Source organism: Phoxinus phoxinus, assembly GCF_949152265.1.
Source record: "Phoxinus phoxinus genome assembly, chromosome: 7".
Classification (NCBI taxonomy): domain Eukaryota; kingdom Metazoa; phylum Chordata; class Actinopteri; order Cypriniformes; family Leuciscidae; genus Phoxinus; species Phoxinus phoxinus.
Window position 1 is genome coordinate 19,704,950 of NC_136882.1, and position 14,856 is coordinate 19,719,805.

The following is a 14,856-nucleotide window of genomic DNA, read 5'->3' on the forward strand; positions in this document are numbered from 1 at the left end:
ATGGCAACCATAGTGTTTTGCCACCAAATTTGAGACCCAAAAGGGTGTAACTGTTGATTTTTAGTTAGTGATTTAGCCATTTACAGCCGCAATAGCAGACCCTGGATCCCATGTTTGCTTGTAAAAGTGAATCTTGCCAGTGCATGTTCAGTATCACAATTATTTTATTTTTAATTTTTTAAGCACAGAACAGTCATGCCTTGTGTGTTTTCATATCTCAGGTTATATTAATTAGGTTCAGGGGAATTTCCTGTCAGTACAGGTGGAGTGAGTATTGTTGTGTGTGTGTGTGTGTGTGTCTGTTTATTGGTTCAGGCTCAACTCCTGAATCCCAGCGTTCCATCCGTTGCCATGGAGACAGAGAGTCGCCGTGCCAGCAGGGCAGACTTGCACCTCCAGTCTCATTGAATGTCTGAGGCGTAATCAAACGCTTGTCAGCCAGACGCTGCACGTTTTTCTTTGTGTGTGTGTCTATATTGCAGTCTGTTCATTTTTTCCAGTGGTTAGAAATGTTTTTGTTTTTTTATGTGTGTGGTCAGTGAGTGCTGTCTGCTTTGCCTTATTACTTGATCTTGTAAATGGGATTTTTTTCAAATCAAATTAAGATTACAGTTGTGTTTGTTAAATTCTTACTTAGGGCGGTTATATGGCTGCAAAAATCTGTAAGCTTGAGGAGCAGTTTCAGAAGGATGCCCCAAGAGAGAAGCAGAAAGATGGAATGTCCTCCTGTATCTTCAGCGGTGTGGCCATCTATGTCAATGGATATACAGGTTAGACTTCTCCCACATGTGCTGTGATAACAAATGTCAAAATGAAAGCAATCACATTTTAAAAACTTTATTATTATTATTTTGAAATACTTAAAAAAAGATTATAAATGCTTACTGTAATCATTATTAATACTACTACTAATTAATAACAGTATTTTATTTATACAGTATATATTTTTGTATTATTTAGATGTGCTATATATATATATATATTTTTTTTTTTCATTTTTTTTTTTTTTTTTTGTTATGTGAAAATAACATTAGAATAATGATACTGGCATGCAGATACTGAATCAGGACAGCGCATTTTTCTCAGGCACTCTTTACTTAAACTGCGTCTGACAGAAGAGCCAACAGCTTTCATGCATGCCTTTCAAAATAAATGCCTCCCACCACGTTTTGTTGTTTTTCTTTCTTTGACTATAAGAAACTGGTGGGTCGCAAGACCGTTTTGAGTGGGTTGTAGAGAACCCACTCAAAACGGTCTTGCGACACACTGGTATAAAGCGTAATTATAAATAAAGGTGACTTGTCACTTGACTTATATTATATTATATTATATTATATTATATTATATTATATTATATTATATTATATTATATTATATTATATTATACAGTTGTGCTCAAAAGTTAACATAACCTTTGCAGAATCTGCTAATTAATAATTTTAACTAAATAAAAGGGATCATAAAAATGGCATGTTCATTTTTATTTAGTGCTGTCTTGAATAAGACATTTTACATAAAAGATGTGTACGTATAGTCCACAAGACAAAAAATAGCTGAATTTATAAAAATGACCCCGTTCAAAAGTTTACATACCCTCGATTTTTAATCCTGTGTGTCGTTACCTGGATGATCCACGACTGTTTTTGTTCTTGAGTCCCTTGTTTGTCCTGAGCAGTTAAACTGCCTTATGTTCTTCAGAAAAATCCAGCAAATTATTCAGTTTTACAGCATCTGTTGCATATTTGAACCCTTTCCAGCCGTGACTGTTTGATTTTGAGATCCATCTTTTCACTCTGAGGACAATTGAGGGAGTCAAACACAACTATTAAAAAAGGTTCATACATTCACATTAATACATTAATTGCCGGGGGGTTCACTTTTTGAAAGAAACACGATGCATTAATAGCCGGAGGGGTTATTTTTTTTATTTTTTTTTAAGATTAAAGTAAATTGCACTTAATTTGTCTTCCGGGAAACATGTAAGTATCTTCTGTTTCTTCCGAAGGACAGTACTAAATGATTTTTTTTTATATTAAAACAAAATAAGAAAAATGTGGCCATCTTCATCCTGTTCAAAAGTTTATTTGGGAAGATGAAGTGAAATGGTTGAAACTTTGCAGGCTGGACTCCCAATTGAGCACCATCGCTGAACGTGTCAGGAGGATGAGCGCTGTGCTCTACCGTTTTGAGAACCTTGTATTGTGTGTTTTTTTGGTTTGCAGTTCCCAGTGCGGATGAGCTGCGCAGACTGATGATGCTGCATGGCGGGCAGTTCCATCTCTATTACACTCGCTCCAAAACCACACATATCATTGCCACCAACCTCCCCAACAACAAAATACAAGAGCTCAGAGGAGAAAAAGTAGTGCGGCCAGAGTGGATCACAGACAGGTGTGGCTTTTGTGCACTTTGCAAGCTATTGAAGCACAATATTATAGCAATACTAATATTTTTGTTTCTTTGTGCAGTATAAAGGCAGGCTGCCAACTTTCATACATCCAGTATCAGCTCTATGCGAAGCAGAAAGGCTTGAGCTTTGCCAGTGTTTGTGCACAAGGAGGGCAGGATCTGTCATTCAGCCATGGACCACACAAACCCAGTCCAATCCACCCCCAGTCAGACAGTATCAAGCCCAGCCACACTCAAAACCTCTCTAAAGAAGTTCTCAAATCCACTCACGCTAACCACATGGCTAACTTCACTGATCGAACTAATCACCAGTCAGACGTCAAACTGTGAGTATGCTTTATACCAGGGATCCACTGGCACAAGATCCAAGAAATAGCATGCAACACAACAAATTATTTTATTCGTTTTTCATATTGTTCGTGTTTGGATATATATTTAATTTAGACTTCATTCACCCAATTTTTACATTTAGATGACATTTATCATGTAACTTGTTTAAAGTCTTTAGGTGTATAAATACTGAAATGTAACAATGTTATCAGGTTATAAAAATCAGGTTTTCACACTGTACATTGTTCATGTTTCTAAATTCACTTGGAGCATTTAAAAAAAAAAAAGTTTTCTTTTCTTTTTCTCTCACATTTATTTAGACTACATAGTATAGAATTTTAATTTCGCCCATTTATTTGTTATCGGTTTATTGTATTGGCCTGCATGTCAGTTAAAACTGCTTCACGACCATGGGCCATGTTTTTACACCCCTCATAAAAAAAAAACACATTTGGATAATTATTTAATATTGTATCTTCTTGTCTCCTTTTGTCTAGCAGAAATGGCTCATATAGCATCACCTCTGAGGATGATGCAGAGAGGCCCAGAGTTAATGGCATTCATGATGGAGATGATGATGACAACGCCTGTGCCCTTTTGCCAAGAGGCTCGTTAACTAACGGTTATGTACACCCTGTGAATGGTGCCTTAAAGCCTCAGGACTTAGTTTCTTTTGCAGAACATCGCCCTCATGTTGTTGACACAGGGTCCCTTCAGTCCCACCTCCCACAGGCTGGATGCTGGGACAGGGAGGAGCCCAGCTGCTCTTCTGCTGGATCAAAAGCAAATTCCCATCAGACATCCTTGATATCCACAGCCAGCCCTGCAAAGAAGCCTGATCCTCACAATATGCAAAAAGAACTCCATCCAGAACCAACATCTAATCCAGGAACTTCAGCTCCCCCTCAGAAGGGCAATCAGACAAGAGTTCGACTAAATGGGAGTTATCACATGACCCCTAACTCTTCCATCCTCGCAAACTCTAGTAACCAGTCAGGGAGTTCAACTGCGCAGGGAGCAGAGGCTGGAATAATATCAGAGTTCTTTTCTCACTCAAGGCTGCATCATATTTCTACATGGCGTAATGAGTTTTCTGAGTATGTGAACTCCCTGCAGAGCAGGCGGCGAGTAGCAGGAGGAGCGGTTTTCTCTGGAAAAGAGAAACTAAAGAAGCTCAAAGCTAATAGCAGTTCAGGTAGCTTGTCTTTGTGGTTTATGTTTGTGTATTTTTTTTGTTATTGAGGAGCATGTGTATTTGTGATGCAGATTTTTGCAAAAAAAAGTTTCTGTATTTCTCTTTGGCATAGGTTCCTTAATGGCTGCTCCTCAGGTGCGTCAGTCCTGTATTCTTCATGTGGATATGGACTGCTTCTTTGTATCCGTTGGGATCAGACACCGGCCAGATCTCACAGGTACAATCAGTTAGTTAGATGGAAGTGCTCAAGTTTCTTGTTGCAGCTTATTTGATAGCAACTGATAAACTGAGCTTTATTGATGGTCAATCTGTACTCCAGGGAAACCGGTTGCAGTGACAAGTAACCGGGGTCCAGGCCGTGTTGCACAGCGACCTGGTGCAAATCCTCAGCTTGAGTTTCAGTACTACCAGAGGAAACAGAAACAGTACAGAAAAGGTAAACCCAGATTTTAGAAGAAAGATGTTGGTTAAATTGAGCTTGAAATCAGAATTCATTTATTAAAGATTATTTTGAAGTTTGAATGTAGGTGACCATTGTTCTTTCTGCTTTAGAGGAGACAGATAATGATCTTGAGATGACCCCATCTCCACAGTGTGATGAAGGTCCCAGTAATGGAGTGGATCTGGACCTGGCCGCCCTCTCAATGGCAGAGATTGCCTCTTGCAGTTATGAGGCCAGGTATTTATTGTAAACCTGCCGGGCTACTTTCTTTTGCAACTTGAGTCCTTGATTATTCTGGTCCATTTTCCTAGAAACAATAGGTTTAAAGATTTTTACATTTTAAATGTATGTATCTGCTATTCATTTTGAAAACTTAGAAGTAAATTAGCACATAGATTAGGGATGTCCCGATACATTTTTTTTGTGCCTGAGTCATTTGATATTGAGTATCTGCTGATACAGAGTCCTGATCTGATACAGGTATTTTCCTAGTGCTAGGTGCATACTTCAAGTACAGTAAAGTTATAAAATCAATTCAACGTATATAGGGATGTACAGATTGTTCCTCAGGGGCAGGGGGCAAATGCAAAATAGGGGCGTGATTCCAATATATCAATTACTTTTTAACAGTAACAATTATGGATATGGGACTACTGATTTAAACTTTTTGATTTTTATATGTACAAAAAGCAGAATAATTGCAACAAGAAGAAAGACATTGAGATAAGGTTAGAAAGCAAGATTGCGGTGTTAGAAGGCTAATCTGTCAGTCAAGCAAGCCATAGCAACTCGTTATGGCACAGTCTGACGGCAGATAACAATAAACAGTCAATAAATTACTTTTGAGTGTTTCATTTCAAAAGAGTGCATAAAATATGGTAAACCAGGACACTCGAAACTCACCTGTGGTTCTCAACATTTATGACTCCAAGGGCCTCCATTGTCAACAACTGTAGATTACAATATATTTAAAAGTCCATGGCATTTTTCATTATACAGTTTGACCTCTAGCAGTACCTGTTACTGATGTTTTCCTCTTACAGGCAGGCTGGTGTGCGAAACGGCATGTTCTTTGGCCGGGCTAAGCAGCTCTGTCCTGATCTGCAGTCTGTCCCGTATGACTTCCAGGCGTATAAAGAAGTGGCACTGACTTTGTATGAGACCCTGGCCAGGTAACAGATATAATGTTTGCTACAACTTTCTTTGGATTGCTATGTTATTCCTAAACCCAGAAGACAAACATTTTCTCTTGCTTCACACTTGCTTGTTTTATAGTTACACTCATAACATTGAGGCACTAAGCTGTGATGAGGCCCTGGTGGACGCCACGGCTCTTCTGGTTGAGCTGGGGGTTACTCCTGATGATCTGGCACGAGCCATCCGTGAAGATATAAAGGAGAAGACTGGTTGCTCTGCGTCAGTTGGAATGAGTAAGAGACTTTATAAATGAAAAAAAAAAGAAAATTCTGTCATTATTTACTCACACTTATGATGTTCCAAACCTGTATGACTTACTTTCTTTCATGGAGCACAAAAGGACATTTTTTTGAAGAATGTGCTGGTTGCTTTTTTTCAATGCATTTACAATGAATGTGAAATTTGATGTAAAAGTATTATAAAACTCGTAAGCTATATTCCACAAGTCTTCTAAAGCCATACAATAGCATTGTGATTTCTAATGCACTCTTGTGAACATGCCAAGCAGCTGATATCAAGATTTTAAGTGAATAACAACTTTGGTTTTGTTACTCACACAAAGCTATTCTATTGCTTCTGTAAACTCAAGAAATGTTTTGGAGCTTAAGAGCTCCAGTCCTCATTTACTTGCTTCATACCGAAGAGAGTGGCCAGGATATTCTTTAAAGTTCACCTTCTACAGAAGTAATATAGGTTTGGAACAACATGAGGGTCAGTAAATGATGACAGAATTTTCATTTTTGGGTGAACTATCGCATGAATAAGTTTTATGACCATGTGTCATATTGTAATGTAGTTGTTGGAGCTGTTTTATCTCTGAAAGCTTTTGTAACTTCCCTTATACTTGTCATCAGGTTCCAACATCCTTCTTGCTCGGATGGCGACCCGTAAGGCCAAACCAAATGGACAGTACTTCCTCAGGTCAGAGGAAGTGGATGATTTTATCAGGGATCAACCTGTCTCCAGTTTGCCTGGTGAGGACAGAGCATCATACACATACACTACCATTCAAAGAGTCCAAAAGAGGGTCTGTTTAGTGTTTGTAAAAAGTCTCTTATGCTCACCAGGGCTGCCTTTATTTGATCAATAATCATAATTGTGAAATAATATTAGAATTTAAAATAAGATTTAAATTGAATAATAGATTTTAAAATGTAATTTATTCCTGTGATGGTAAAGCTGAATTTTCAGCATCATTCCTCCAGCCTTCAGTGTCACATGATCCTTCAGAAATCATTCTAATATGCTGATTTAGTGGTCAAGAAACATTTCTTATTATTATCAATGTTGAAAACAGTTGTGCTGCAATATATTTTAGTTGAAACCGTGATACATTTACTTCTGGATTCCCAAACCTTTAAATGGCATTGTATTTAAAGCTGAAAAAATAGTTTAACAGTAGAATTTATTGCTGTTTGTGTGCATGTTGACCTGTGCTTCGGTATGCAGGTGTGGGTCGCTCAATGAACTCCAAGCTGACCTCCTTGGGAGTGAGTACCTGCGGTGACCTGCAGCAGTTGTCCATGTCTCGACTGCAAAAGGAGTTTGGGCCACGGACGGGACAGACGCTCTTTCGTTTTTGCAGGGGACTGGATGACAGGCCTGTGCGCAGTGAGAAGGAGAGAAAGTCTGTGTCTGCAGAGATGAACTACAACATTCGGTTCACACAGGTTTTGAAGTATACAAGTTACAGCAATCATTGCGAATCGTCCTATACCTGTCATTGTCCTAAATCTGTTGACCTCCCTCATTAGTTTTCCATCACCTCTAATGTTCTGCTAGGTTGAAGAGGCGGAGTCTTTCCTCACTAACCTATCTATGGAGGTGCAGAAGAGGTTGGAGGGGGCGGGGCTTAGAGGTCGCCGGGTTACACTAAAGGTCATGGTGCGAAAAGCAGGGGCTCCGATAGAGCCAGCCAAATATGGTGGTCATGGGATATGCGACAACTTTGCCAGGTGACTTGCACCAGGATAAATTTGCCACTTCTAGTCTTCTCAAATAACCACTGCCATTTGTTTATGGGGAGATGAAACAGGAGTAGCAACAAATCTTTTCCTTTGTATTGTGACGTAAAATTTGAGTGAAACAAAAAAAGAAAAGAAAAATGTAGGCCATGTATTTGGTTTAATGTATCGGTTGTTGATTGGATAGAGGCGGATTTAAATGTGAACTTGCACTTGATTGTAAGTAAAGGGTGGGTTTAAGTTACTAAATTATTAGAGATTCAAGTTATGATGTTTTGATAAAGAGTGATGAGATCAGAAAACAATATATGCATGGATGATTCATTCACAGTACCATGCATTTAGAAAATAGGGAGAATTTCTCTGATAAATCAAATACAATTTCTGCTGATACCATATACAATTTTGTCTGATTAAAAAAGCACTAAAAAACTAAAATCAGTCATTTAAAGGATGCAAGTAAATTTAGGTATCACAACAGCATGAAATTGTATAATTTTTTTTGCATTTTGCTTAAGAAATTACATTTTTGTGTTTTGAAAAATGTACTTTATATGATCTTTAGAAGATGGCAAAGCTCATTTAAATGTAAAAATAGGGGAGGTTAGCATGCACAATTAAATATTCAATATCAACTGAAACTGATTTAATTCATTCGAAGAATCTCTAATATTGACTGATAACTGAGCTCTGATTTGATATACATTTGAGAGTTTCTGTCACATTGTTACTGTCACATTGCAGGTCTGTTTTACTAGCTCAGCCCACAAACAATGGTCAGCTGATTGCAGCAGAGGCCATTAAGCTATTCCATTCCATGAAGTTGCATGTGAAGGACATGAGGGGAGTGGGGCTGCAGGTGCAGCAGTTGGAGGGACCACATGCAGACCCATCAGGACAAGGGCCCTCTCGTGGTCGCTCGATCAAAGACTTGCTGCAGGCCAGACCGCCTGCCCACAGCCCCAGGAAAGAGCCTCTAGCACAAGGTCAGAGCAGTTTGATTAGGACAGGGTTCTTCAAATCCAGCCACTGTCCTGCAAAGTTTAGATATAACCCTGAACAAACTCACCTAATTGTAACTCTATCTTAGTTTATCTATCTCTATCTTAGCTCACTCATATGTGTTTGATTAGGGTTTGAGCTAAACTCTGCAGGAAAGTGGCCCTCCAGGGCCGGATTTGAAAAACCCTGCTTTAGGTTATGATGTATAAGATTTATGTTGGTGTCTGACTCTTAACAAACATTCCTTGTTGCTTGTATTTTAGATGGTTTAACCAGCCCTTCCTCATCCAGAGCTTTCTCCTCCAATCAGGAGAGAGTTACTCCGCCATCATCACCACCCTCCACCAGCTCAGATCCAATGCCTGGAACGAGTAAAGGAGAATATCACCATCCACGCACCCCTAACCATGTTAGGGCATGCCTAAACATCAGCATTGAGGTGCCATCTCCCTCTCAGGTTAGGTTCTTGAGTGCACCTCAGTATATATATATAAAAACGTTCTGTGTTTTATCATGAAAATGTATCATGGTTTCCACTAAAATATTAAGCAGCACAGCTTTTTTCAGCATTGATGATAGTAAGAAATGTTTCTTGAGCAGCAAATCAGTATATTAGAATGATATCTGAAGGATCATGTGACACTGAAGACTGGAGTAATGATGCTGAAAATTCAGCTTTGCATCACAGGAATAAATTACATGTATTAATACTTATTAACACATTCAAATAAATGACAAAAGAAAACAGTTATTTTAAATTGTAAAAATATTTCACACGATTACTCAAATAAAAGCCTTAATTGAAACCCAAACTTTTGAACTGTGACATTTCAAATGTAAGCCCCTGTTTCGCCTCTCATTTTAGGTGGACCCGTCTGTTTTAGAAGCTTTACCTGTAGACATAAGGAAACAGGTGGAGCAGTCCTGGAGACACCGAGAGGAGCAGCCAAGCACCTCATCTCATCTCTCAACCGCTCCTCGAACCTCCTCTCCACCTCCAGCCCCATCACTTGGCACCCTTGTATTGCAGCTCCCAAACCAGCCAGGTCAACCTTGTACAACGGGCATTATACTAGAGCTCCCTGACTTCTCTCAGGTACATGCTATTAACATGCTGACTACAAGGGGGAAACTGGTGTTAACATTGACCATCAGAAACGAGTATTTTAGAGATCCTAAAACTGCACTTTTAACAGGTTGACCCAGATGTGTTTGCAGCACTTCCCAGAGAGCTTCAGGAAGAACTGTGCTCTGCTTATCGAAACAAGGGAAACGCTCAAGCTCAAGGCACCACTGGTGAGTAAAAATAAGTTGGGATGTGCAACAATCTAAGCAACATCCCAGATGTCATTTCTCTATTATTATGAGCACTTATCTTCTTTAACAGATTTTATCTTTTATACTGTACATTAGAATGTGATTCCTAAATCTAGTCCTTGTGAGTTATAATTGACTTTTTATTAACAATGTAGCTATAACATAACAATAATTATCAGCTTATCCAGAGTTTTGATATCCGTGTCTCCCCTATAAACTGCTCTCCCCTCTTCTCGTTTCTGTAGTGGAACAAAAAAAAACATTTCCTCAACTAAAGCAGCCTGCAGTGGGGAAATTAAAGCGCCGCTACAAAAAGAGAAATGCTAGTCCTGCCAAAAAGGGTCCAAGTCCACTAAAAAAACTATTTCCTGGAAACAGCCCTGCCAAATCCAGCCCCTCCAAAATGATTCCTCTGCCACTCAAACAACAAGGCCTGAAAGTAAGCCTGCAATCCAGTTACAATATTCTTCTTTTTTGATTTATAATCAGAGGTGGAAAGTCCAGGGGTCAGAAAGTAAAAGTCCTGCCATATGTTTATTCCACCCATGAACTCAGTCAGCTGATTTCATCTCCTGGCTGAAAAACTGTGCTAATTAGCAAATCCAGGTGATTGGAACAAAATACTGAGGACGACTTTTACTTTCTGAACCTGGACTTTCCACCTCTGTTTATAATATTTTTTATACTGTAGTTTATTGATGCTTAAGCCATTAGACATTAAATGTGTTTGTTGACGGTTTTGATTTCTGGGGGGGGGGGGAAGAAAAATAATTTATCTTAGATGTTTTTCATTGGTAGACTGAAAATGTACAGTGCCCGTCCTCTCCGAGCATAGATGTCCCAGAGACGCTGTCCAAATTAAATCCCCGCCCAGTCCCGACCCTAGCTGGAGCTTATGAATTCAGTGACATCAGAACTCTGCTTCGTGAATGGGTCACCACCATCTCGGGTACGGCAGAACAGCAAAACTTTTTTAAATGCTAGTATGTATTTGCATTGTGCACCTGGTTTAATTGTGTGGTGCTGCGTCTTCACAGAACCAATGGAAGAGGACATTCTGCAGGTGGTGAAGTACTGCACAGAACTCGTGGATGATAAAGACCTGGAGAAACTCGACCTTGTCATCAAATACATGAAGAGGTATTGTTCTGAATTCTCCGTCACTGATTCCTGCAATAAATACATCATAAATCTCACAAGCAGTAATATACACTACCGTTCAAACGTTTGGGTTCAGAAAGATTTCTTTAAAGAAATTTATATTTTTCTTAAACATTGATGCATTAAACTGATCAAAAGTGACAGTAAAGACAATTTATTTCACCAAACAAATGGCTATTTCAAATAAGTGGTGTTCTTTTGAACTCTCTATTCAGCTAGGAATCCTGAACAAGACATATCACAGTTTCCACACAAATATTAAGCAGCACTTTTTTCAAAACTGATAATAATAACAACTATTTCTTGAGCTGCAAATCTTTGATTAAAATTGTTTTTTGATTGAATAAATACAGCCTTGGTGACCATAAGAAACTTCTTTCAAAAACTTAAAAACTCTTGCCAACCCCAAACTTTTGAACAGTAGTGTAGAACCCCATTTCCAGAAAAGTTGGGACACTTTCTAAAATGCAATAAAATCAAGACTCTGTTATTTGTTAATTCACTTGAACAAAAACATTTTACCGACAAAAGTACAAAAAAAAGGTTTCCAAAGTTTTCACTAAACAACATAATTGTATTTTGTAAATATAAATTTGATTGATTTTGATGGCTGCCACAAACTACAAAAAAGTTGGGACAGAGGTCAAATTAAAGTGAAAAGATGATCCAACTCTTTTGAAACGGTCCACAATGAGCAGGTGAATTGGGTGTAAAAGAGCTTCTCAGTCTTTGCAAGCAAAGATGGGTCATGGCTCACCACTTTGTGCCAAATATCATGAGAGAATTGTCAAAAAAATTTAAATATCACATTTCTCAATACAAGATTGCAAAGAATTTATGTCTTTTACCATCTACCATACATAAAATTGTAAAAAGATTCAGGGAATCCAGAGAAATCTCAGTCTGTGTAGGGCAAGCCAGGAGACCTCTGCTGAATGTGCGTGACCTTTGAGCCCATCATGCTACTCTGTCTCAAGAGTACTTTGGAAAACCATTTTCACTGAACACAGTCTGACATTGCATCAAGAAATGCCACTTGAATCTCTGTTACGCAAGGAGAAAGCTATACATCAGTTCTATGCGGAGATGCCGGCGAGTTCTCTGGCACAAGCTCATCTCAGATGGTCTAAAAGACAGTGGAAATGTGTGCTGTGGTCTGATGAGTCCATGTTTCAGCTTGGTTTTGGAAAAAATGGACATCGCATTCTCAGTCCCAAAGACGAAAGGGACCATCCAGACTTTCATCAATGACAGGTGCAAAATCAAACATCTGTCCTGGTATTGGGGTGCATCAGTGCAAACAGCATGAGTGACTTGCATATGTATGAAGGTACCACTGACGTGGAGGCATAAATTGGGATTGTACAGAAACATTTAATGGCATCAAGATGACATCTTTCCTGGGAAGCAAGACAATGCCAGGCCTCATTCTACACACGCTAAAACTGAGTGGTTTCTAGACACTGCACCATAGAAGGGATGTGCCTGCCAGCCTGCAGTCCAGATCTGTCTCTTATTGAAAATGTTTGACCCATCATGAAAAGGAGAATCGGACGACGACCACGGACTGTTGAGCAGATGTCTTTTATCAGGCGAGATTCTGTAAAAATTTCACTTGCAAAACTGCAACAATTAGTATCCTCAATTCCCAAATGATTAAAAAGTGTGAAAAAGGAAAGGTGATGTGACACAGTGGTAAACATGCCTCTGTCCCAACTTTTCTAGAGTATGTTGCAGCCATCAAAATCAAAAATGGTTTATATTTACAAAATTAAATTAAGGTCAGTGAAAACATTGGAAATATTTTCTTTGTACTATTCATTTCTTTGTCAGTTAAATGAGAATTGAACGGTTCAAGAGAATGAACAAATCACAGATCCTTATTTTATTGCATTTTACAAAATGTCCCAACTATTCTGGAAATGGGGTTGTAGATCGATCGGACTTTCTGATGATTTGAACTGTTCATTTCAGACTTATGCAGCAGTCCTCAGAGTCAGTATGGAGCATGGCCTTTGACTTCATCCTTGACAATGTGCAGGTGGTGGTACAGCAAACCTATGGTAGCACTCTGAAGATCACATAGGAGGACCGTCCTAACCTCAGTCACTGTGACGTCAGCCCAGTCCTGCCACCTCATCATGATGTGTGAGAGAGACAACAAAACTGCTCGAGTCCGACAATCGTAGCATTGCTGTCCTTTTGTGGAATCACCCAACAGAGCTTCTCTGAGAACACAGAGGACGTCTGAGGATTACAAGATCAAGCCAATGATGACGAGGAACAGATGAGCATACCAGCTTTATTCAGAAGCAGCTGAACACTGAATATTTCTTTCATCATGATGTCAATTCTCTAGACTGATGTCTCTAGAGGAACTTTGGTAACACTTTTCAGTCAGGTTGTAATTGTTAACATTAGTTAATGCATTAAGTATAATGAGCTAACAACGAATACTTTTTGACAGCATTTATTAATCTTGGTTAATGTTAATTCACAAATATATTATTTTTCTATTTTTTTACTTCTTAGTTGATAATGCATTAACTAATATTAACATACATTTATAACATTTAAATATATATAAATGTAGAAATGAATACGGAATAAGGAGCACTTATTAATCCTGATTAAAGCACCATTGATTTTTAGTTGGTTAACTATTAATGTGTACAACCTGAGTGTAAAATGTCACCAGAACTTATTTGAATGTTTTGAATGCACTGACTGTCCTAAACTAAGCAGAGCAAGCCACTTTGCTTCCTATTTGGATCTGTTTTTCTTTCTTGTCTTTATTGTCAGCATTATGTCCTCTTGTACCCCAGAACCTGTTTATTTTTAATGTCTGGCCTCAGAAATATATAACAGACTTTGTAGCAAAGCGGAATGGAGTGGCATGTCATTTGCCTTTTGTGGGTTAGACTGAGATGTGGAAAGAGGAAATAGGGAAAACAGTATCTTCTATCAAAGTCTTTTGGCAGTTTAGCATGTGGATACTAACATTTTATGTAAAGCTAACATTTGTTTTCCTAGATTTAAAAAAATATATATATACATATATATATATTGCGGTACTTCTGCTCATTGATTGTTCATCATGATGTATGTTTGTCCGTATGTCTGAAAGAGCTAAAAGAGAGATGAATATTTATGAAGAAAAAGATAAAAAAATAATTGGCCAGGTTAATTTTACTAAATTGAGTTGCAATTGTCCTGTCATGCTTCTTAGTCTTGTTTTCGAAATACATGGATATGGTGCTGGAGGTGTGAAGGGTTTTTCAATCAGATGGGTGTAAGCCGAATAATACGTCAAAGATGGACACTTCTGTCTACATTCCTAATGAAGCATTGTCCTCTCAATCCCTTTTCACTGTAGTTTTGACATTATGTATGAACAGAATGTACTTGACTCCTCAAATGTTTTAAGTTTATACTTTCTTGGTTTTAAGAAGCTGCTCATGAGACGTACATCTGTTATTATCTCACATTATCATGGCATTACAGAGAGGAAGGCCTGAAAAAACATATTTGGTCAACAATCTGTAATGACAGAATGATCTGTGCCTGAAGACCAGAAGCTGTGACATCATTTGTATGTTTTCTAAATTTGCTAATAAATTTGGATAATTGATATGGTCTTGTTTTTTTGTGTGTGTGTGTGTATGTATTCACAATTTGTGGATCAAGCTAACATTAATCCACAAATACTGTCACTAACAATGATAGTGTGACAGCAAACATCTTAAACTAATTAAATAAGATTGATAAAGACAAAAGGTGTTTGTCTCTGAAATCTGCAATTTAATAACACTTAGGAAAGTTTTATCTTGTTGTGATGT

General features: G+C 38.3%; 1 protein-coding gene across 6 annotated transcripts in view; it reads left to right on the plus strand.

The window, feature by feature from the left end:
* Positions 1-14,648, plus strand: part of rev1 (REV1 DNA directed polymerase) — a 132,265-nt gene extending 117,617 nt beyond the window's left edge. For 4 of the 6 annotated variants that reach the window (XM_079618791.1, XM_079618788.1, XM_079618792.1 and 1 more), the window contains 20 exons: positions 638-770; positions 2,223-2,391; positions 2,469-2,735; positions 3,237-3,934; positions 4,047-4,151; positions 4,254-4,370; positions 4,487-4,613; positions 5,420-5,548; positions 5,652-5,806; positions 6,428-6,547; positions 7,023-7,243; positions 7,356-7,528; positions 8,282-8,523; positions 8,803-8,996; positions 9,405-9,635; positions 9,736-9,835; positions 10,102-10,295; positions 10,655-10,805; positions 10,894-10,996; positions 12,992-14,648. In XM_079618791.1, coding sequence (XP_079474917.1) covers positions 638-770; positions 2,223-2,391; positions 2,469-2,735; positions 3,237-3,934; positions 4,047-4,151; positions 4,254-4,370; positions 4,487-4,613; positions 5,420-5,548; positions 5,652-5,806; positions 6,428-6,547; positions 7,023-7,243; positions 7,356-7,528; positions 8,282-8,523; positions 8,803-8,996; positions 9,405-9,635; positions 9,736-9,835; positions 10,102-10,295; positions 10,655-10,805; positions 10,894-10,996; positions 12,992-13,103 — 3,741 coding nt within the window. In that variant the 3' untranslated portion in view covers positions 13,104-14,648. The remainder of the gene's footprint in view (positions 1-637; positions 771-2,222; positions 2,392-2,468; positions 2,736-3,236; positions 3,935-4,046; positions 4,152-4,253; positions 4,371-4,486; positions 4,614-5,419; positions 5,549-5,651; positions 5,807-6,427; positions 6,548-7,022; positions 7,244-7,355; positions 7,529-8,281; positions 8,524-8,802; positions 8,997-9,404; positions 9,636-9,735; positions 9,836-10,101; positions 10,296-10,654; positions 10,806-10,893; positions 10,997-12,991) is intronic. The other 2 variants (XM_079618789.1, XM_079618793.1) reach the window with 1 other exon arrangement.
* Positions 14,649-14,856: the final 208 nt, after the last annotated feature.